General features: G+C 38.2%; 1 protein-coding gene across 1 annotated transcript in view; it reads left to right on the forward strand.

The window, feature by feature from the left end:
* The window catches only part of FAM120C (family with sequence similarity 120 member C), a 200961-nt gene extending 181534 nt beyond the window's left edge, over positions 1-19427 (forward strand). Inside the window, exons 11-17 of the mRNA XM_056129974.1 lie at positions 5236-5350; positions 6364-6573; positions 8165-8366; positions 10495-10633; positions 10988-11045; positions 12305-12331; positions 14637-19427. Coding sequence (XP_055985949.1) covers positions 5236-5350; positions 6364-6573; positions 8165-8366; positions 10495-10633; positions 10988-11045; positions 12305-12331; positions 14637-14891 — 1006 coding nt within the window. The 3' untranslated portion in view covers positions 14892-19427. The remainder of the gene's footprint in view (positions 1-5235; positions 5351-6363; positions 6574-8164; positions 8367-10494; positions 10634-10987; positions 11046-12304; positions 12332-14636) is intronic.
* The last annotated feature ends 2371 nt before the right edge of the window (positions 19428-21798 follow it).

Genomic DNA, 21798 nt, shown 5'->3' on the forward strand with positions numbered 1-21798 from the left:
GCCTTACCCACTGTGCTATCACTCTAGCCCCTGTAAGGCACATTGAGGAAAATATAGGCATGGTGTTCTAAGATTTGAACCCCAAATAGGACTTCAATGATATGATGCCATTTGCAAAAGCAACAGAATCAAAATAAACAAATGGAGCTACATCAGATTAAAGAGTTTCTTTGTCGGGGTGGAGAGATAGCACAGCGGGTAGGGCATTTGCCCTGCATGTGGCTGACCCAGGTTCAATTCCCAGCATCCCAGCATCCCATATCCCATACTCCTGTCGGTCCCCTGAGCACCGACAGGAGTAACTCCTGAGTGCAGAGCCAAGAGTAATCCCTGTGCATCGCCAGGTGTGACCAAAAAAAAGAGTTTCTTTGTGATGAAAGAAACACGGGCTAAAACTGAAAGACACTTAACTGAATAAGGGAAAATATTTGCAGTCAAATCATGCGTGTGCCCAACAGATACATGACAGAGTACTCAAAATAATGAAGCAGAATGCAAATCAAACCAGAATGAGGTAATATTTCAAACTTATTGTAATATCTATTATTAAGACAAGGAATTATTATTAGAAATGGAAATTTATGTAGACACTACAGAAATAGTATGGAAGTTCCTCAAAAATTGTTTATTGTTTTTGTTTTGGAGTCACATTAGCAGTGCTCAGAGGCTGCTCCCAACTGGATGCTTGAGAGTCCATTTCTTTCAATTCTCAGGGTACCATGTGGCATCAGGAATTGAATTCAGGCCCCCTGTGTGCAAAGCTTGTGTTCTAGTTGGCTAACTCTTTGGCCCTCTTCAAAAATTTGTTTCTATCTTGAGTAACATTTCACCCTTTAGTCATCTTTCCAAGCCTGAATTCCAGAAATTTTTGACTGTTTTTCTCTACCATAAATCCATAACCAAATCTTATTAATTTCTCTCCTTAACAGCATTTGTCTTTTTCTCCTGTCCTTCCACCCTGTAGTCTTTGCCTTTGTTCAGACCTCCATCACAGATTGCGAGTTACTTATTAATTGCTACCCATGTGTCTGTCTTTTACCCTCTCTACAGTCAGTATCACTCTCCTGATGACAATCCTTAAATCCTTTTCTAGCAGTAAGTCCTTACTTAATAATAGGTTCTTATTTTTTTTTATCATTTTTATTGGGTACTGGGATTTACAATGCTATTAATTATACTTTTCATGCATCTATCATTCCAGGACCAAACCCATCACCAGAGTGCCCGCTTCCCTCCAGTGTTCAAAGGGTCCCTCCTAGTTACCCCCTACACTCCATGTAAGCCCAGGTCTACAGAAAAAATCTCTAGTTCTCATGACTTTCATCATTTGCTGTTCCCTTACTATATTTATATACAACATAGGAGAGCTATTTTTATTGTGAAGGTGGTGACACCTATATATTATAGATAAATAAACCCAACTTCCCCAAATTCTACAAAATTTTAAACCAATATGTTGATTAAAATTTTTCCCCAAAACTGTACATCTGTATTTTTTAGTGAAGCAAAGTAGTTTTTATTGAATGAAAGTTTTCATTGAAAGAGAAGATGTAAGAGGAGAGAAAGAGATGAAATGTGTTCAAGAAAGAACACAAGCTTCCCCAGAGTGTAAGCAAGCAAAGAAACATAAAAACAAGCAAGTGAGATCCATGTTCATATGAAAAAACCAACTTGAAGAGAAACCCATTTCTTTTTTATTACAGGTATATAAATTTTAAAAATTAATAGCATGAATAATTCTATTCTAATACATTTTAAATTTTACATGAAATAGATAAGTCCTGAAAATGTGCAATTTAGGAAGAATGAGGAAAAGTAAGGAAATTTTAAAGGAAAAATTTGAATGGGCCTATTAAAGGACGATTGCGTTTTATTCTATAAAGGAAATATTGGTTTATGTTAAATAATGTTATAGATGATGCTTAATTATATGAATTAATAAAATATTGCAATAAAAATCTCTATGGTTATTAAAAATTTACCTGAATAGACATAGAACATTCAATATAAATAAAAGGTTAATTCATTATTGAAAAGGAATAAAACTCCTTAGCAAGTTAAGAGTAAGCAAACGTTTCCTAATCTAGTTGAGGACAACCATAATCACCATGAGTGAGTGCCATACTCAATGACAAATCTTCTCTTTTAAAAATCTCCTTTCAGGCTGGAAAAAGCACAGCAAATAGGACACTTGCCTTACACTCAGCCAATGCAAGTTTGATCCCCAACACCCCATATGGTCCCCAAGCCCCGCTAAGATTGATCCTTTAGGGGCCAGAGTAATAGCACAGCGAATAGGGAATTTTCCTTGCATGCAGCCCACCTGGGTTCAATCCCTAACATCTCATATGGTCCCCTGAGCACCGACAGAAGTAATTCCTGAATACAGAGCCAGGAGTAACCCCTGAGCATTACGAGGTGTGGCCCCCCGTAAGGAAGGGAGGAGGGAGGGAAGAAGGAAGAGATCCTTTAGTGCAGAGCCAGGAAGGAGTAAGCCCTGAGCACAGCTGGATGTGGCCCAATAAAGAAGATCCTTTAAACACTTCTTGTAAAACTGCTTTTAAAGCTATGAATTCCCTAAACTGTTGCTTATTCATGAAGCTTTGTTTCTTCAAATCTGAATGGGTGATTTATTCATTTCATTAAGATGCTTTACTATATCCCACCACTCTCTTCTGGCTCATAGAGTCTCATTTGATAGATATGCTATGAATCTTATTGACTTTCCTTTGTATGAAAGTTCTTTTTTTGATCTTTGTTGTGTATCTCTTTGATTTCTGTCACTCTGATTACAGTGTGTCTTGAAATTTTTTATTGTCTCTATTTTCCCTGGGAAACTTCATACCTCTTGGATTTGGATACATGTTCTTCAAGAGTTCAGAAGATTCTTATATAGTTTCTCTAGAATTCATCCCACAGTTCTCTCATGTGCTGTTCTTTTCATTTTAGACTTTCTTCCATCCTCAGTTGTTTTTCAGAGGTTTCCTCAGAGCTTAATTTTTTCCTCAGCCGCTGTTATTCTGTTTTCAAATCTTCTATTACATTCTTTAAATATCCCTTACCATACTCTTCATTTCTGTCATTTGAGTGTAGTTGCCTCATTTCAGCTATCCTACTTTATTGTTCTCTGCTGACTACCTGTGTCATTATTTCTTGGAACTCATTATAAATTCTCAAGATAGTGTCACTAAAGTCATTCTCTGAGAGCTTAGATTGGCTATTGCTGATGGAGTTTTCCATTTTATTTTCACTTATTGAGCTTGGTGGGGTTCTGTGCATCTTCCCTATTATGTTTGCTATGCTCCTGCTGTGCTGAATATTTGTAGTTAGTCCCCTTGAGAGTCTCTGAGGTGTTAGGCTAGGTGTAACTTTTTTCTTTCCCTGCCTGTCTTCACCGGGTGACAGGGGCTGTGACCAGTGTGAGGTGTGATGAGTAGAGCTTTTTGCAGGGCCACATATGTTCAGAATACAAGTAAGAATTTGAAGGGGCAAAGAGAGGGTTTAAGATATGGAGATGGGCCTGCTGATACTGTGAATATCAGGCACAAGTTTGCTGGAACCCCACTGGAAGGGAAAGGAATATTATTCCAATTCTAAAATAGCCCTGGGAATGCCAACTGAGAAATTAACCTCACCTGGAAGGGTGGAGGAGGAAGCAGGGGGTCTTTGATATGATGTAAGTCTGATGATTCTGCAGAAGTCCAGTGTGGAGGCTGCTGGGACACAGTTGGTCCCCGAGAGGGTAATCTGCTTCTGGTTCCTAAAAGGCTCCTGGGATGTCAATTCCAGGGCATTTAACCTTACCTGGAAGGGGAAAGGAGCAAGCAGTTTCTCTAATATGTGGAAGTGGGCCTGTTCCATCAATAGGTGTTTAGGGGCTATGACTTTAAAGGAATCATATAATGAAATCTGACCTTCAAATGGTGTCCTTTTGTTCGGTATTGCTAGGATTTATTTTCTTTTTTTATTCTAGTTGAGGAGGTATGGCTACAATAGTGGTTTGTTGGGGTGCTTTAGTTTTGGGGCCAGGCACAACAATACTTGGGGTTTACTCCTGCTTCTGTGCTTAGGGATTACCCCTGACAATGCTCAAAAAATCATATGGGATCCCGGAGAATGAAGCAAGGTTGGCTGTTTGTAAGGCATGCACCCTACCCACTATATTATTGCTCCTGACCCTACAATAGTGTTTATGTTTATGTTTTTGGTATACAAAGTTAGTTCACCTTCACTATGACCAAAATGCCCAAGACCCTCCACCATTGTCCTTTCATGTCGCTTTTAGTCCTCCTCTTAACACCCCACTCTGTACCCCTACCCGTACCACTTGGTAACCTCAGTTCTATAGTCAAAAGTGTAGGGTATGTTGTCATCAAGAGTTGTCCATTCCCTTGTCCATTCCTTGTGTTTTTATATACCACATATATGTGAGATGATCAAATATTTTACTTAACATGACACACTTTAACTCCATCTCTATTGTAGCGAAAAGCAAGTTTTCATCTTATAACGGAGTAATATTCTAGCATTTGTATGTATGTGTTTATATATACATATATGTGCATATAATATATAATATATATATAATATCTGTATTGTTTCTATAGGATATTTTTTGACTAAACTTAATAACCAAAATATCAACAAAATGGCATTAAGCAAAGTCCTCTTTACTGACTTCAAGATCCTTTATGATACAGCCTGCATTCTTTCTAACGTTTCCCTGGAATGTTCTGTCACTAGAAATATGCTTGGTTGCAGCATATTAAATGGAATGGAGATGTTACTGGCGCCCACTTGAGCAAATCAATGAACGGAATGACAATGATACAGTGATACTGTGTTAAAAACTATGCTTCTAAGCCTTCATGCATATTTATCACTCAACCTAAAATGTCCTTTCCCACTTTTTGTTGCACTAATTTCTATAAGTTCTTGGAAACTGCACTCTTCCTTTTTTCTTGAGGGTGTCCTCCCTTACTCTTCTGGCTTAGCTTTTTTTCTATGCTCTTGTAGTACTTTGTTCTCTTCTGTCTTTCACTGTCCTTTCATTGTTTGTATATATGTCTTTACTCTGTATCACATAGATTGCAGGTAAGCAAAGGCAGGACTCTTTATTCCACTGGAGTTGCCAAAAGCTAGCATAAGGGCATGACCTATAAAAAAATCTTAGTTTTATAAGTATTGTGAAATTAATAAATAAATTGCCTTAATAATGATGCTTTTATTTCCTAGGTACATGGTTCAGTGGCCTGGTGGCCGAATCCTGCATCGCCATGAGCTAGACACTTTCCTTGCACAGGCAGTATCTTCCCAACTTTATGAACCAGATCAGCTTCAAGAACTCAAGGTGATTTGCTCTGTCCTCATTTAAACTTTTTTTCAGAAAATAAAAGTTTTCTCTTTTATTAATTGTAACCAATTCTTTATTTTTTTAATTTTTATTTTATAAAAATTAAGTTGTTCGCAGTAATATATTATATTCAATATTCCAACCCCAATCCCACCACCATTACAACTTCCCATCACCAATATTTTGAATTTTCCCAGGCACCACCAAAGCCTGCCCCAGTAGCAGGCCCTAAATAATTTAAATTTATTTTGTATTGCTTGTTATAAATAATCTGCTAAAAATGATCAAAAAACGTTTCCTTAGGAGAAAGTGTGTGAAGATTGTTGTATCTCAGACTGGCGCCATTAAGCCCTTGTATAAGAGATTACTAATATATTGTTACAGGTTGAGCCTTATGTGCTAATATTTTTTTATCGAGATCAGTTCTTTGCACCCGATCCAATGTGGTGTGTTACTCCTGGTATATCAGCGGTGTAGAGTATGAGATGTCAGGAAATGTAGAATTTTAAATAGGGTGATACAGGTAGAATTAAATTTTCAACTGAATAGTGACTTTGGAGTGCAGAGGCATCTCTGCAGCTTGTTGATCTCTTCTGAGATCTATATGTGAGTCTCTGGATCATAGCCATTAATGATCTTATATAGTGCCCGTAGGCAGTTCGTGGGTGTGACTGCCAGGCTCCTGGAAGGAAAGGGAGATGAGGAAAGATCCCTCCTCCCCAACTCTGGGAGAATCTAGAGATTTCATTTATAACCCCCATACTTTGAGGTTTTCAGCAGATTCACTCATGGATGAGGCTCATTCAAGCCTGTTGAGATCGGCTGTGAGCATGGTGGGGATGGTTCTGAGGGATTTTGGCTGCTGGGGTTCTGTTTTGAAGTGGGTGGAGGGGACTCACCTGCCCCCTCCCCAGGCTGCCCTAGATATGGGGTTTAGCCTGGTGTGGGGGTCTGGAGGCATCTCTCTGTAACAATTTATGCATAGTAGTTTCTCCTTGTGATCATTTCAGATTGAGAAACTGGATGCCCGAGGGATCCAGCTTGCTGCCCTCTTCATGAGTGGGGTCGACACAGCTCTATTTGCCAATGATGCCTGTGGCCAGCCAGTTCCTTGGGAACATTGCTGCCCCTGGATTTACTTTGATGGAAAACTGTTCCAGAGCAAGCTAATTAAAGCAGGCCGAGAACGAGTATCACTGGTTGAGCTCTGTGATGGCCAGGTATCAGCATGTTTGGCAACTGCTAAATGCTATCTCTCATTTGCTGTGGGGAAGAATGAACAGGAGGACAAAGGATCAGAGACAGATATCAAAAGTGGAAGAATGTGTCTGACCTTAACTTAATTTGTTCAATGATAGTCCCACAACCCAGTGCATCAATATGAACATACTATAATAGTTGGAAAATTATTTTTATGAGCTTGAACTTTTCATGTTCCCTTCTTACTCTTGAGTATTTCTTTTCCATAGAATACTCCATAAAATATTATATGCCTCTCTTCAAGTTCTTAGAATTTCGTTTCCCTCATTTATCAAAAATTGTAAGTAACTTTTGCAAATGATTTTTAAAGGGACTATATTTGGACATAGGAAAGATTAGTAAATGAGGTAACAGGAGAAGTGGGGCAGGGTTTGCAATGAAACCTTGTAGAATATGAGGGAAGGAAGGGAAAGAAACCCTGACTTACTTCTATATCTATTTAGAGGGAATGAGCTAAGAAATCAGAAAACTACCCCAGAATTCCCAAAACTGAAATTTTTATTCCAGTAAAGTTTTACAGTGGTATACTCACATTTATTTATATATTGTCTTTGACTACTTTTATTCTATAATGGCAGTCAAAAAATTGTGACGGGGGGGGGGGGTGGGAACAATAGCACAGCGGGTAGGGCGTTTGCCTTGCATGCGGCCGACCCGGGTTCAATTCCCAGCATCCCATATGGTCCCCTGAGCACCGCCAGGGGTAATTCCTGAGTGCAGAGCCAGGAGTAACCCCTGTGCATCACCGGGTGTGACCCAAAAAGCAAAAAAATAAAAAATTAAAAATTAAAAAATAATTGTGACAGATCCAATATGGCCTTGCTGGCAGCCAATTCCAGTTCTATTTATAAAACCACCAAAATTTGTGGCACAGAGCCACAAATAGTTCCTGAGCACTTTCAGATGTTTCCCCAAACCCCCCCCCCCAAATATTTTGAATAATATGACAATAAAACCAGCTGTATTTATTGCCTTGCCCTTTTAGAACAATTTTGATGATCTCTGGACTAGTAGCAAGGACTTTTCATAGACAGAGTTTAGGATCAGTGATCCTGGAAATGGATAGAAGGTTATAAAAGGCTTTGTATATATTACTTTTGTTTTCTCTTTACCAAATCTTATGTCTGTCTATGTGCCTTACAAAACCTTGCTCAAAACTAATATGATGATACAAAGAATAAGAAATTTGGTGCCAGGGGCTGGAGCAATAGCACAGCAGGTAGGGTGTTTGCCTTGCATGCAGCCATCCCAGGTTCTATTCCCAGCATCCCATATGGCGGTCCCATGATCACCTGAGTGCAGAGCCAGGAGTAATCCCTGTGCATCACTGGGTGCAACCCAAAAAGCAAAAAAAAAGAAAAAAGAAAGAAAGAAAGAAATTTGGTGCCAAAATGCCTTTCGTGAGTTTATCATCTTGAATCATTTAGCTCTAAGCCTTGAATCCCTTAATGGAAATATAATTATAAAAATATACCTAGAATGCCCAGTACAAAACATAGGAGAAGTTATTAAAATGGTAGCTGCTATTATTTTTCTATCCCTCATTTGAAGGCTGACTTGGCAACAAAAGTGGAAAAGATGAGACAGAGTATCCTTGAAGGAGTCAACATGAATTATCCACCGCCTTCTGCTCTACTTCCATCACCTACTTTTGTGCCTCCCATGGTACCATCTCTCTACCCTGTTCCACTTTATTCCCGAGCCATGGGCTCAATGCCACCCCCCCCTCAAGGAAGGAGCCGGGGGGTTGCAGGTCAGTACCTCAAAACTGGTCATCTTATATCTATTTCATGATATTCCATCCTGAGGGTATTGACAGAATTTGCTGTTTTACATATATCTATCTGATCTCATTTACCTTGTATGCTTGTGTACAATGAAGAGCAGTTTATTTAGATGATTGAATTTCTTCAGGAATAAAGTCCCCCGATTTCCCTCATCTCACTCCCAGTAAGATGATGGTTGGTCTCTAATGATTTGACTCTCGTCAGTAAAATTTGTGAGGAGCTGGTGCAGAAACCAGAGATTATTTGGGGGGGGGGGACAGAGACTATAACCCTTGTGAACCAGATCTTCATGCTTCTTGTTAGTAATCTTAACTAAAGCCAGATATATTCTGTCTGCCTGGGTCACTCATTCCCCATAGGCAGATTTAGCAGCTTGCAGGAAAAACAATAAGAGAGAAGAACAAATGACCAAGGTTGGCAGACAAGAGCTTGGTACACGATTAGCCTGCTACTTTGGTTGTAATCTTAACACATTTACAAAAGCATGAAGAGGAAATAATCATAATTCCTGCATTCCTGGGATTGCAATACATGCACACACATATATACACAAATTATGATGATAACTTAGTTGTAACTCAATGATGAATATATAGTTATGCATAGGTAGCTTGTATACTGATCCTGTTAATTCAAATAATCTTTGTCCACTGGCAAAGCAGAATATTTTATTAGGTACACTCTAACAGTTGAGATTCTATAATCAGGTGAGAGTGTCATTGCTATGGCAGAAGAAGTTTGTTGTGTTTTGCTCATTACTTTAAAAATTAAAATAATAAAGCTTGGACCAGAGAGATAGTACAGGGGTTAAAGTGCTTGCCTTGCATCTTGCCAAAGGTTGTTCAAATTCTTGGTACCACATATGGTTTCAAGGGGTCATGCCTGAGCATGAAGCCAGGAATAGTTCTCAAGCACTGCTGGGTGTGACCCACCCCCTCCCTCACAAAGAATAATAATAAAGGTTGAAGTGGCTCAGTTGTAGAGCACATGCCTTGGATATATAAGGCCATTGGTTCTATCACTGGCACCTACCCCCAAAAGAAAAAATAATAAAATAGTAAATCTATGAGCAGAAGTGTGTATATTAGAGGGTCACAATCAGCTGAAGTGTGTATATTACAGGTTCACAATACTCAGTGTGGATGTCTAGTTAAAAGTTATTCTTAGATGAACAGTGAACATCTGATAAGACTCTATTAAGGAATGTAATGATCAAGTCTTAAAAACAAGAAACTATCCATTTATTCCATCACTTGAAGTTGATAAACTGTTCTCTTTCTCTGCCTTCCGACTTTATTGGACCTGAAAAGACAATCTTAAGTAAAGCCAAATTCTTGGGAGGTCTTCACCATTGCCACATCTCTCTCCTAGTGATGAGTCTCCTGCTTCCTAAAAGGCCACAATGAGATTCCCCAAATGCGAGTATTTCTTGCCATCTTAGTAGGAATTTGGCATACTAATTCCTTAGACTTCAACTTTTATAGGAACAAAGAGTTTTTTAGCAGTAACCTGCTTAATGATTGAAGGGTTATTCACATTTGGGTTTTACTATAAACTCAATTAGAGGTTTATCAGAACTCTGTATTCCATGAAAACTTCTTTATATATCAAATTACAAAGTTTTACTGTGTTTTGTAGAAATTCTACATAGTTTCAATTTCCTGTTTTGAGGGAGTATCTTGTCTTTAATTTTTTTCTGGTTTTCAACTGCTGTTATTCTTTTACTTATAAATTGCCATTAATTTCATTATTTTTCCATTATTCTATTTAACTAATCCTCCACTGTGTAGTGATATGTATTTGAATCAAACTGGTTTAGGCCTATAGTTTTTCCAATAACTACATTTTAAGATATTCATTCTCTTAACAAATATCTAATGTTAACTATGTGCCAACCTCTAACTTGAAAATAATCTTCCATTCTTCATTTACTGAAGTTGATATTTACATATCTGTAACCCCCTCTCCCTAAATTTGTTGACACCATTAATGGAAAACAGTCAAAGTAGATGGAATACAGGATCTTTTGTTCCACCTCTTATTCTACCTTTTACTTGTATTATGACATCCCTACCATTATTCCTATCTTTCCAGGTTTTCATCCAATCCCACCCCAAGGAGGAAAACTGGAGATTGCTGGAATGGTTGTGGGCCAGTGGGCTGGTAGCAGACCCTCTAGGGGCCGAGGCTCTTTTGGCATGCAAGTAGTTTCTGTCGGTGGGCCAGGAAAGGGGTATGTATTTGAATAGGTTGGTATGAGTTAGTGTCAGTCAAGTTTCCCATGAAGAAAATCCAAGCTAGTAAATATTTTTATTAAGTTAAGGGGCATATTTACATTAAGTTTCATTCATCATACGTATACTAAATACTCTGCCTGAGTAACAAAGTTTTTACCTGAAGGAAGACATAGCCACAATTCAGTGTGCTATAGAAGTAACAGAGATACAGGTTTATGGTGATAACTCAGAGAAGGACCATTTAACTTAAAATGGTCAAACATGCTAGAAGAGATGAATAGTTAACTAAGTATAAAATGGGCAATGGGTTTTATATATACTTCATGACTATTTTCCCCTACTTTCTAAAGGCATGGAAAAGAACAAACTGGTAGAGGATCCAAAGGACATAAAAAAGGAAATAAACAAGTAAGCACCTTTTTGATATAATCTAGCTTCTGTTTGATACCTCTTATATTTTAAAGCTAAATTACATGGAAATCTGTACTGCATAGGGGAGCTATCATAGGGGAGCTATCATAACTTCATCCTGCTTCTGATTTCAGTGATCAGTTTAGCCTGCCTGCACTGTACCCACAGAACTGCCAAATCATCTCTTTCCCCTGGAAACACCATAAAACAGAAGCTATATTGTGTTCAGAATACCTGTACCTAGCATACAATGTGCTTTCTGTAGCCCAAAGAGGTCATAGTAAGGTTAATGGTGAATTTGGCAAGCGTGAACTTCTAAATGGCTACCAGAGTTCCATAGTAAATTGAACTTTGGTCTTTGGTGCATATGGAAGTAGAAGGGCATAATCATTCTGATTATTCTTAATGTCTCAGAATGGTCTTAAGCTTTCCCCCAGTCTACTCTGAATTACATCTAATAAATTATAATATTTAGAAACCTCCCTCCTCCCCAAAAATGAAGGCCTATTTTTGTTATGATTTATAATTTTGTCTTGGACAGCTGAGGAGAACAAGGGGATAGGAGGGAGGAAATGAAAGATACACAAACAGAAGAAATAATTACTGTTACTTTCTCTTTTGCTGGCACTCTTACAAATACATGTAAGCTATTCCTCCATTTTTCAATAGCAGAAACTGAGGCTCAGAGGGATGAAGTATGTTACCCAGAATTATCCATCAAATCAGTATCAGAGTTGACATTTCAATCTGTGTTAATTGACTTTAAAGCCCTGGGTTGGGGCTGGAGCAGTAGTACAGCAGGTAGGACATTTGCCTTGTATGCCGCCGACATGGGTTCAATCCCCGGCATCCCATATGGTCCCCTGAGCATCTCCAGGAGTAACTCTTGATGTAGAGCCAGGAGAAACCCCTGAACATCGCTGGGTGTGACCCAAAAAAATCAAAAAAAGCCCTGTGTTGATTCCAGTATAACAATCATTTCAGACAAGACTCAGACCTACTTTTGCTGACTCAAATGCACATGTTCTTACCTATTTCTGTGACAGCTTTCTCTCTTTAGGCATAAGCTGTAAAGGAGGCCATGCTATCAGAGGTTTGCTTGGGGGCATGCAGTCAGAAAAGTACCATTAGGTGGCATTTATTGAGTTTTTATAGACTGACAAGCATAAAATAATCTATGTGTTTTACATGGAGTGTCCCACTGACTCTTCACGGTAAATTGTAAAATAGATCCTGTTATTCTCTTTATTTTACAGATGAGGAAACCAAGAGAAAATGGGATGGTAGGTGATCTTAAGTTTCTGTTAGTCACTGATAACTGTTGTAGTGGAAGCCTCGTCAAGGAAATCCTCATGTTGACTGTTTATAGCTTATGTATGCATCTTCCACGGATAGAGCTACTGCAAATTGTCTTGTTGACTCTCCTTTTTATGTTCAGTCACTATATCTCCAAGGCAAAAGATAATTGCTGCATCTCATTTAAAAATCTTCTCAAAATATAGACCTATCTTCTTTCTTATTTCTTCTCCCCCCCTCCTCCTCCTCCTTCCTTTCAGCTTTATTTAGAAGTTTACATTGGCCATTCATTACAATGACACATCAGAAGTTCGGTCTACAGTCTAATGATTACTTCTTGAAATACTAGAGGAAAATGAATAGAAATTCTGAAACAATTCTGCATTTTTCTGAGACTTATTGTCAGCATTAAAACTTACTTAATTTCCTGTCAAGTCAAATGTATTGCTTCTCTATGGATCACCTCACTTAAGAGGATTTGCTTGGTATAAATCCAAAGATTTTCTTTTAAGGTCATTTAGAGAATGGTCTGTGCATTTCTTTCTTAACAAGATATTTCCCTGCCTTCCAGTGGTTCTAGACCAGTCTTCTTGAGATTATTCCTATACCACTTGAATTTTGTGTATTTCTAAAATAACATTATTTATTTGTAATGTCTGATCTCCTTGTTGAATCCCTGAAGTGGCTAGCTCCATCCATTGTGAGACATTTTACTCATTTCATCTTTTATTCCATTTTTTCACACTACCTCCCAAGTTGTACAGATTTCAGAACCATATGATCTAGCTTCTTTTTTTTGTTTTTTGGGTCACATCCAGCAATGTTCAGGGGCTACTTTTGGTTCTACACTCCTGGCTTTGCTTGGGGAACCACATGGGATGTCAGGAATAGAATCTGGGTTGGCTGTGTGCAAGGCAAACACCCTCTCCACTGTACTATCACTCCAGCTCATAATCTAGCTTTTAATCTGACTCTGCCACTTACCAGTTTGTGGACCAGTTACTTATCCTCTCTGTTCTCTAATTTCCTCCTCTGCAAAATGGAGAAATTGCTATATGCATCACAAAACTGTCATGAGTATTAAATGAAATTATATACAAAGTGTTTAGTATGGGTCCTCATTCAATGAAATTTAGTAGTTTTTATTTACTAAAATATCTGGATGCTGGACCTCCATTATGTATTGTATCATAGTGAAACAAATGGGTCTTTGAGTCAAAAGACATGGATACAAATACAAGCATTCCAGTACAATTTGTTTTCTAAATCTCATTTGTCTTATTTGTAAACATGTAACAGATTACTTGACATGCCTAACCACTTAATCAAAAGATAACATTTCTAATGGTATTCAATGAGAAACTATACTGCATCACGAGGTACTACAGTTCACATCATGATTTTAATAGAAGTAACGTTTGCAGAATTAAAAGAAAACAGCTGATTTGATTTTAACTGGAAGATTCTGTGGAACCATGATCTTTTTTTTCTTTATATTTCCAATATTTCTTATTTGAATTTACTTTTCTCTTGAGTTTGCTAAAAAGGAGAGAGATTCACCATATATGGGCCAGAGTAATAGTATAGCTGGTAGGCTGCTTGCCTTACACCCAGCCAACCTGGATTTGATCCCCAGCACTCTATATGGTTCCTTAAGCACCTCTAGGAGTTTTCCCTGCATGCAAAATCAGAAGTAAGTCCTTAAAACCAGTGGTTGTGACAAAAAAATCACTATATATAATACATATGATAATATTTTTTAAACTGAAAGAGATGTGGGGAAAGAGAGAGATAGAGTGCATAGAGGAGATAAAGTTCTTGCATGTTGCTAATCCTGGTTCAATCCCTGGCATCAAATATGGTCCCTGAGCACTGCCAGGTATATTCCAAAAACTACAAACAAAAAGGAAAAGAAAGAAATAATAGTCTTTAGACACTAATCAGCCTGGAGTAGAATCCTGGCACTATCACTTTCTGAGACTTTAAAGTTTCTAAGTTTCAGCTTCATTATGTGTAAATAATTCATCACAATAAAGTCCCTATTTGTATTAAAATAATATATTATAAAACTTACTGTGTTGTTTGTTGTCATTGCCTTTCAGTTGTTGGCCAGATCCATCTATTGCTCCAAGTCATAAGAACAATGTCAGAGTGTACTAGTTGTTAACAAACTGACTTTTCTGGTGGTTTTAATGACCTAAAGCTGTTTTCTCAGGTTAGCTTATGAATATGCATAGGAAGAACAGATCATTTGGGAATACCATTTCTTCTGAGTATCTTGGTTTTTAACAGGGCACTTCAGATGGAGTTTCTAAATCCCTGGAGCCTCATCAAGGCCAGTTCCGCTCACAGGTAAATGGAAACAATGGCACATTGGTCAAAGAAGAGAAGAATGATCATCATCTTCCAGCTCCATCACAATGTGCCTTACCCAGAGACAGCACCATGTGTAATAATGGTAACCGCTACTTCTCCGTGAAGAATGGGGAGAAGATCCACTTACAAGAGCAAAAGATAGGAACTGTGGCACAGCAGAAAGAGGAATAACAAGTGGAAGATGGCTTCATCTAATCAGAAGAGGGGAAAACCTATGCTTTTATGATTTTAAGCCCAAGTTAGAGGAGGACAAAAATGCTAACCCTAGATTTATGCAGGATTTCTATGGAATATCTTATTGTATCTATTTTTCCCCCTTTCCTGTCTTTCTCTGGGCCTACATAATGGTCTGCCCCTTGGGAAGCTCTGGTGAAAGATGAGTGGCAGCAAGACTCCCTCCTGTTCTTAAATTGAATATATTGTGCCAATATTCTCTTTGTCTCCCCTAGTAAGGCATTGACTATCAGAAATAAGCTGACATCATATGAGGCCCTGTAGAAAAGTTCCAGCTTTGATTTTTCTGAGTCCTTCTCATGATGATCATTTACAAAACACCTGAAGTGATGGAGTCAACAGTCTTTGACCTCATGACTTGCTGTTTTCTCTGTGAAGTACTGGAGCCTTGATATATTCTCAGTATCTACATCCTTTCACTCTTTCTCCCAATTCACCTACCCCAGGATTTCATACCACTGCCTCTAGCTCTGGTCTGACAATCAGATAGGTAGATGTTTTCAGGGAAGTGAGGTAGTGTTGTTTCATTTTTTATTGTATACACTAAAATCACATACAGAATCTACCAATGGCCTTTATACTGGGCGATTCAAGAGAGATAGAAAAGTACTAGGCAGATTTTTCCTGCTGCTGAACTAAAGCATTGTTTGTAAACTAGATGATGTGGTGCAGTTCATCTATTCCCTACTGCCCACATCCTGAAAGGGTGGGAATGAATGTGATGAGATACAAGTATGAAAGGGAATTTAAAATACCACGTGTGTGTGTATGTGTATAGAAGTATGTGGGTGGATGTATATATGAATGTTTGTATCTGTATACATACACATACCCTTTATATAAAGAGACATATATTTATCTATACATATTTTATATATAAATATATAATGTATGTGTGTAAATATGTATGTGTGCATATAAATATATATATATGCACGTGCACACACACACATGCATTCATACATACCAACTTGGTGATTTCCCAAATGATTTACTGAATTTCCCAGAAATGCTTCCACTGCTATGGAGCGGTATTTTTCAAAAGACCACACCTGAAAATCCTTACCAAGTCACAGCCCATCACAATCATGAGAAGATGGACTTCTCTAAAGCAGACAGAAATACTTTCCAGAGAATTCCTGTTCAGAACAACAAATAGTTTTCACAAGCTTATTCTTGAACAGAGACCTCACATCCCACATGGTAAAAGAAAGAATTTGGAATAAGATTAGAAAGAATTGGACATTTATTTATGAAGGAGCATCCAGGCCTGGAGAGAAAACTAGTATGGGAAGTGATTATAGGACTTGCAGCTTACTTGGAGAAAATCTCATATGGGAATCCAGGATCAAATTGATCTCAGGCTAGAAATGATTGCCATCAAGCACTGCAGGAGAAAGAACTAGCCCAGTTGGAAAAATGGGAAGCAGGGTGTGAGGATACCAACAATTTGATTTTATATGCCTGGACTGTTTCATTTGTTCTTTGATGTTTTGACTAGTGGATCTTTTCATTTTCTTTGTAAGGGAAAATTAAGAGGATTCTGGTACTGGTCTTTAGGGGTATCCTGTAAAAGGTTATTAGCCCCTTTGGAGCCGCACTCAAGCTAGGACAAGGAAAACAGCTGTTCATTCTTATCACAGAGATATTCTTAAGGTTACCTTGTATTTCCTGTTTCCCACCTCAGTAGCTTAAGTATGAGGGATGGGAACATGGCTCACAGCAGATAAGCACTGTGTCTTCGTTCAGAAATTGAGGCTTCTTTCTAGCCCCACACCTCCTTTTGGGCTAGATGATAATCTTGCCCAAGAAATATAATTTCTACAGGAATACAACTGACTAGACTTTTAGCAGGGTTTTTCTCTCTCTTTGAAAAACCCCATGCATCTTAACCATTAGCAGTCCTTGGTAATTTTTCTCCAGAAGGCTGTTTGCTCACTGTCCACTAGAACAAGTGTATCATGAGAGACTGAAAATAGTCTCAGACTGTTTAATCCTATTCTGACCCAGTTTAAGAGAACCCATCATTTGCAGGGGAAAGGAGCCCTATAATACTTCTCCCCCTGCTCATTTATGTAAAACTAAAGCAAGATGACAAGAGTGCTGTGCACACCTAGACGGATATAATCAGAAAAAGAGTATACAAAAATCTTCTCTTTGGTGTCAACTCTCCTGACTTGGTTCCCCCTCTTTTCATGGACCTGCCCAACCTTATCATAAAGTTTGTGACCTCTATATGCAACAGAAGAGGGATTTAGTAGTGGACTTAGATGGCTTGGAATTGTGTTTCTGGAGCCAGAAAGGGAAGAACCCTTGAGTTCTACAAGTAAATAGAAGTATTAATCTTCATTGAATTAACTCTAAAGAAAATCTCATTTTCTAATGGAAAGTGCTTGAAGTTATATAGAAAGGTATTTCTTCCATTGCTGCTTCTGTGCACCTTGAAACTATTTGATACAATCATTGACAGTATTGTTAACGCTCACAGCATTAAGGTTCCTTATTTAATCGGAATTTACTGTGAGAAATAAAATTGCTGCTTTGACAGGATGATTCAAATTTGCCAAAAATTTTTGCTATTTTCCTTTCTACACACCTCCACTTTTACCAGGCCCAACATAAAACCCAGCTCACTTCCAATCTTGATTTTTATTTGGATTCAGCATTTTGGGTTTGGAAAAATTACTAGAAAGAACTCTAATTTTATATATCTCTCAAAATACACAATTTAGAAGCCATAAAGACTGAGTTCATTACTAGAGAAGGAACTTTTTCTCATTGGGGGACAAATTGTTGAACTGTTCTGATCTTTGCTTTGAGTACCACTTTAAGAGACTGTTACTGTTCACTTGAGATTCCATTTCTGACTATGATGTGACCTTTCTTGGATAGAGTCATATTGGAAGCCCTAGAAATGACTCATTTCCTTGTAGAGTCACAAGCAAATGCACCTGATTCCCCAGCTACTTACAATTCTTAGTTTCTGCTGATGGGTTTTGGGGTCAGCCGATAATTCCCATTCTTATTCAATCAATGGCCAGTCTGGTCTGTACCAGGCTTGACAAACTTCTTTGCTCACTTACATTTTTTTTCTTTCTGAGCCAGTAGGACTTTGGGTAGACATTAAAGCCCAAGGAATGACACTTGCTTTGGCTAGTAACATTTGACTTTTGTCTCCATTCTGATTTTCTGGCATTGTTGGCCAAGTAACATTAACATGTTCTGATCACTGAGAAAAACAACTGGATGGGGCATTAGGGAGGGTAGAGAAGGTGGGGGGGGGGTGGGGGGAGGAATACTTATGTAGGGTAGAAAGAATGTGGAAGTAACTGTTTGATTATAGTGATCCAGTCCATCGGATCCTTAGAAGGATCCTTTGGGCATGTCAGTGCTACCCTTTCAGCTTCAAAGAAATCCCCTCCACCTGTTTTTAAATGACGGTACAAGTAGACCACAGTTTAAAGTAGCTAGTGTAATTCTACTGAGGTTTTATCATTATACTTGTTCACTTCCTGATGCATTTTTCCTAAATATACTTGGGGTTTGGGGAGGGGTAAATTTTCACTTCCATTGTGTGTCACCCTCCTGTGACTTTGGCATCTTCTTTTATTTGATGTTCCATTTTCTTTTCCCTGGCTTATTGCAATAGTCTGCTGGTGCAAATAGAGCTCAGTGCACCTGTTTCCCTGTTGCCACTAATTAATATTGTCAAAGGTTATTTTGATGTTCAAAGAAGATAACTTCATGTTTTTCAAAATCATTTTTTCCAATTTAAAGCAAAGTAAAAATGCCCCCTGTGCTAGGATATGCATTTTAGCTTTTGACATTGCTCTTGTACTTTTATATATGCTCTTTTTGTCTGTGTTGGTAGTAACTAATGACTAGTGAGTTTTATGTAAATGAAGCAAACTAAATATTTCAGATCTTATTAATCTGTCATAACACTGCCAAATCTGAGTGTTTCATTTCAGTTACTTCCCAGAAGACATTTCCCCTCACCCCACCCCCTTTATTTTATTCATTTCTCTTTTATTTTTAGAGTAACATTCTAGGTAAAGAAACTTTAACTGCAAGGAGTCAATGGTTCTTAGTGCTCCCTGATAAATGATGTTATTGACAAAAGTAAGAAATTCTTTAATTGTTTTTTTTTCCTGTGTTAAAATCTCTTCTGTGCTTTTGACAGTGTGCTTAGTGGATGGATAATATGTATTTCTCTTCCTCACTCCCAAATTCCAAATTCCCTGCCTTTTGAGCCCACCTTACCACAAAAGCTCCATAGTTTATTAATGTAAGTTAGAATGGATGCTTCTTAGGGGAACCTGTGGGAGTTAGTGGAAATGTTTCATAAAGGAACTAGAATGTCTCCAAGTTATTCTGTGATGGAAATTAGTCTGTTGTTCTGTTAATGCCGATGGAAAGAAACTTACAGCGCTTAATAAAAGTCTATTCTTTTAGTAAAGAACTGTGAAACAATTTTGAGTGTGTGAATTTTAATTTCTTCTGCCATTTCTGGATCCCTTTCTCCAAATAGAGGCATATTTGTCTCAATTCAGAAGTGTTAACAGATTTAGAAACCTGTTTGTAGTTGAATATCATAACAAAATATCATCACAAGAGTCATCAAAAGAATGGACATATTTAGCTTCCTGATGAACTTCTTTATTGAAATGTTGTAAAGACACCTGTGCTTCAATGATTTTTAATATAGAAGCCATTCCCTCATCTACAATCTACTCTTCATGAGTGGCACTGCCTTCTTATTTGTCTAAACCACAAGCCAATCTGGGAATTATCCTGGACTCATGACTTTCATTTCTCAAATCTATTTATCTCTTGATAAGAGTTCTAATATTTGTCTCTTTACTCTCTACTGTGTCTTACTTAGTTAAGACATAATTGCTATTTCTTCCCTGTCCTATTCCTGACCAGGCAGTTGTAAGCAATATTTTATTTCTGTGTGGATACCTTTTTCTAAAAGAAGTTCTGTGATCTGAGACATTAAGAATCACTACTCTAATCCACCATGCTTATCAGCTTTAGAACAATCTGTCCTAATATGCAGTACCACCCCTATTTCATAGACTCTTCATGATCTGGCCCCTGACCACTTTCTAGCCTTATTTCCTACCACCCCTACTCTAACTCCAGCAATGCTAAAATATATCATAGACATTTAAACTTGTCCCATGGGGCTTCTCTCCTTTTTTTCTGCTGCAGTCTTCATTTCCCCCTTAATATCCAGCTTGTGTCTTTGTGATTCTTATCCTGGTCCCTGACTAGGGGCCACTGTACAGACTCATCATAGTCAGTCCCTATAACACTTTTCTACATCTCTGCTCCCAATTCAACTTAGTAATATCTGACTTCTTGACACCTAGGACCAAGCTACATGCATTCAGTGAATGTTTAAAGAATAAATCAGGGGCTGGAGAGATAGTACAGCAGGTAAGGCCTTTGCACAAACCTGACCCTGGTTAGGTCCTCAGTATCCTATGTGGTCCTCTGAGCACCACCAGAATTCCTGCATTCAGAGCCAGGAGTAACCCAAAAACTAAAAAAAAGAATAAGAATAAATCAAGTTTAGTTAAACACCTAGAAGATGTTCTGTAGACTTCAGAAGCAGGTTATAACTTGTTGGGAAAACACTCAGAAAGTTAAGTTCAGCACTAAAATTCAGTTTTAAAGGGACTTAAAAAAATCTGAGTCACATTTGAGCAATATAGAGATGCTCAGAACATAGTCTAAAGGCTGGACTCTAGGAATTGTTTTCACCTTACTGCTTAGTCTCTGTGCTCATTCTACCTCATCGCTATTAAAAGAAAGTTTTCAAGACATAATGAGGCTTTACCTCCATTGAAAACTATCATTTATAGCATAATTTATTATATTTTTGGTCAATTATAACTGTAGATATCTTTACCTAACCTTTGATTTTTGGGTATTAGAGCTCAGTTTAATAACTGAAAATCTTTAACATTTGCCTTAAGTGCTACCATTTATTGAGGTCTATTAGATACTGGGTCGACCATGTTGGCTGCGTGCAAGGCAAACGCCCTACCGCTGTGCTATTGCTCTAGCCCTATGGCACAGCGGTAGGGCATTTGCCTTACAAGCAGCCAACATGGCCGACCCGAGTTCGACTCCTCCGCCCCTCTCGGAGAGCCCGGCAAGCTACTGAGAGTATCTCGCCCCCACGGCAGAGCCTGGCAAGCTGCCCATGATGTATTCGATATGCCAAACACAGTAACAAGAAGTCTCACAGTGGAGACGTTACTGGGCCCGCTCAAGCAAATCAATAAACAACGGGAGGACCGTGATCGTGACCGTGATTAGATACTGGACTCTTGTATATCATGTGTAATATTCAAGCAATTCTGTGAAGTACTATCCCCACTTTACATGTAAGCAAGCCTGTTCAGTGGGGTTGAATTTTGTTTAATTGAATCACCATGAAATGCATAATTACAGGACTGTTCATGATCTGACTGGGGTCCAACTTAACACTCAGCTTATAAGAAATAAAACCAAAATTCTATCTACATTTATTTTGACTAAATATTTCTTTTTTTTTTCTTTAAAAGTTTCTTTTTCAAAAATTTTTATTAGTAAGACACCATGAGGTACAGTTGTAGACTTACAAATTTTTGTGCTTGGGTTTCAATTATACAAAGATCAAATACCCATCCCTCTACCAGTGCCCATTTTCCACCACCATGGATCCCAGTATCCTTCCCACCCCCCATCTCCCCCATCCCACCCTGACTCTGTGGCAGGGCATTCCCTTTTGTTCTCTCTCTCCTATTGGGTGTTGTGGTTTGCAAAAGAGGCAATGGGTGGCAATCAT

This window comes from Sorex fumeus, unplaced genomic scaffold (genome assembly GCF_029834395.1).
Source record: "Sorex fumeus unplaced genomic scaffold, SorFum_2.1 ptg000073l, whole genome shotgun sequence".
Taxonomy (NCBI): domain Eukaryota; kingdom Metazoa; phylum Chordata; class Mammalia; order Eulipotyphla; family Soricidae; genus Sorex; species Sorex fumeus.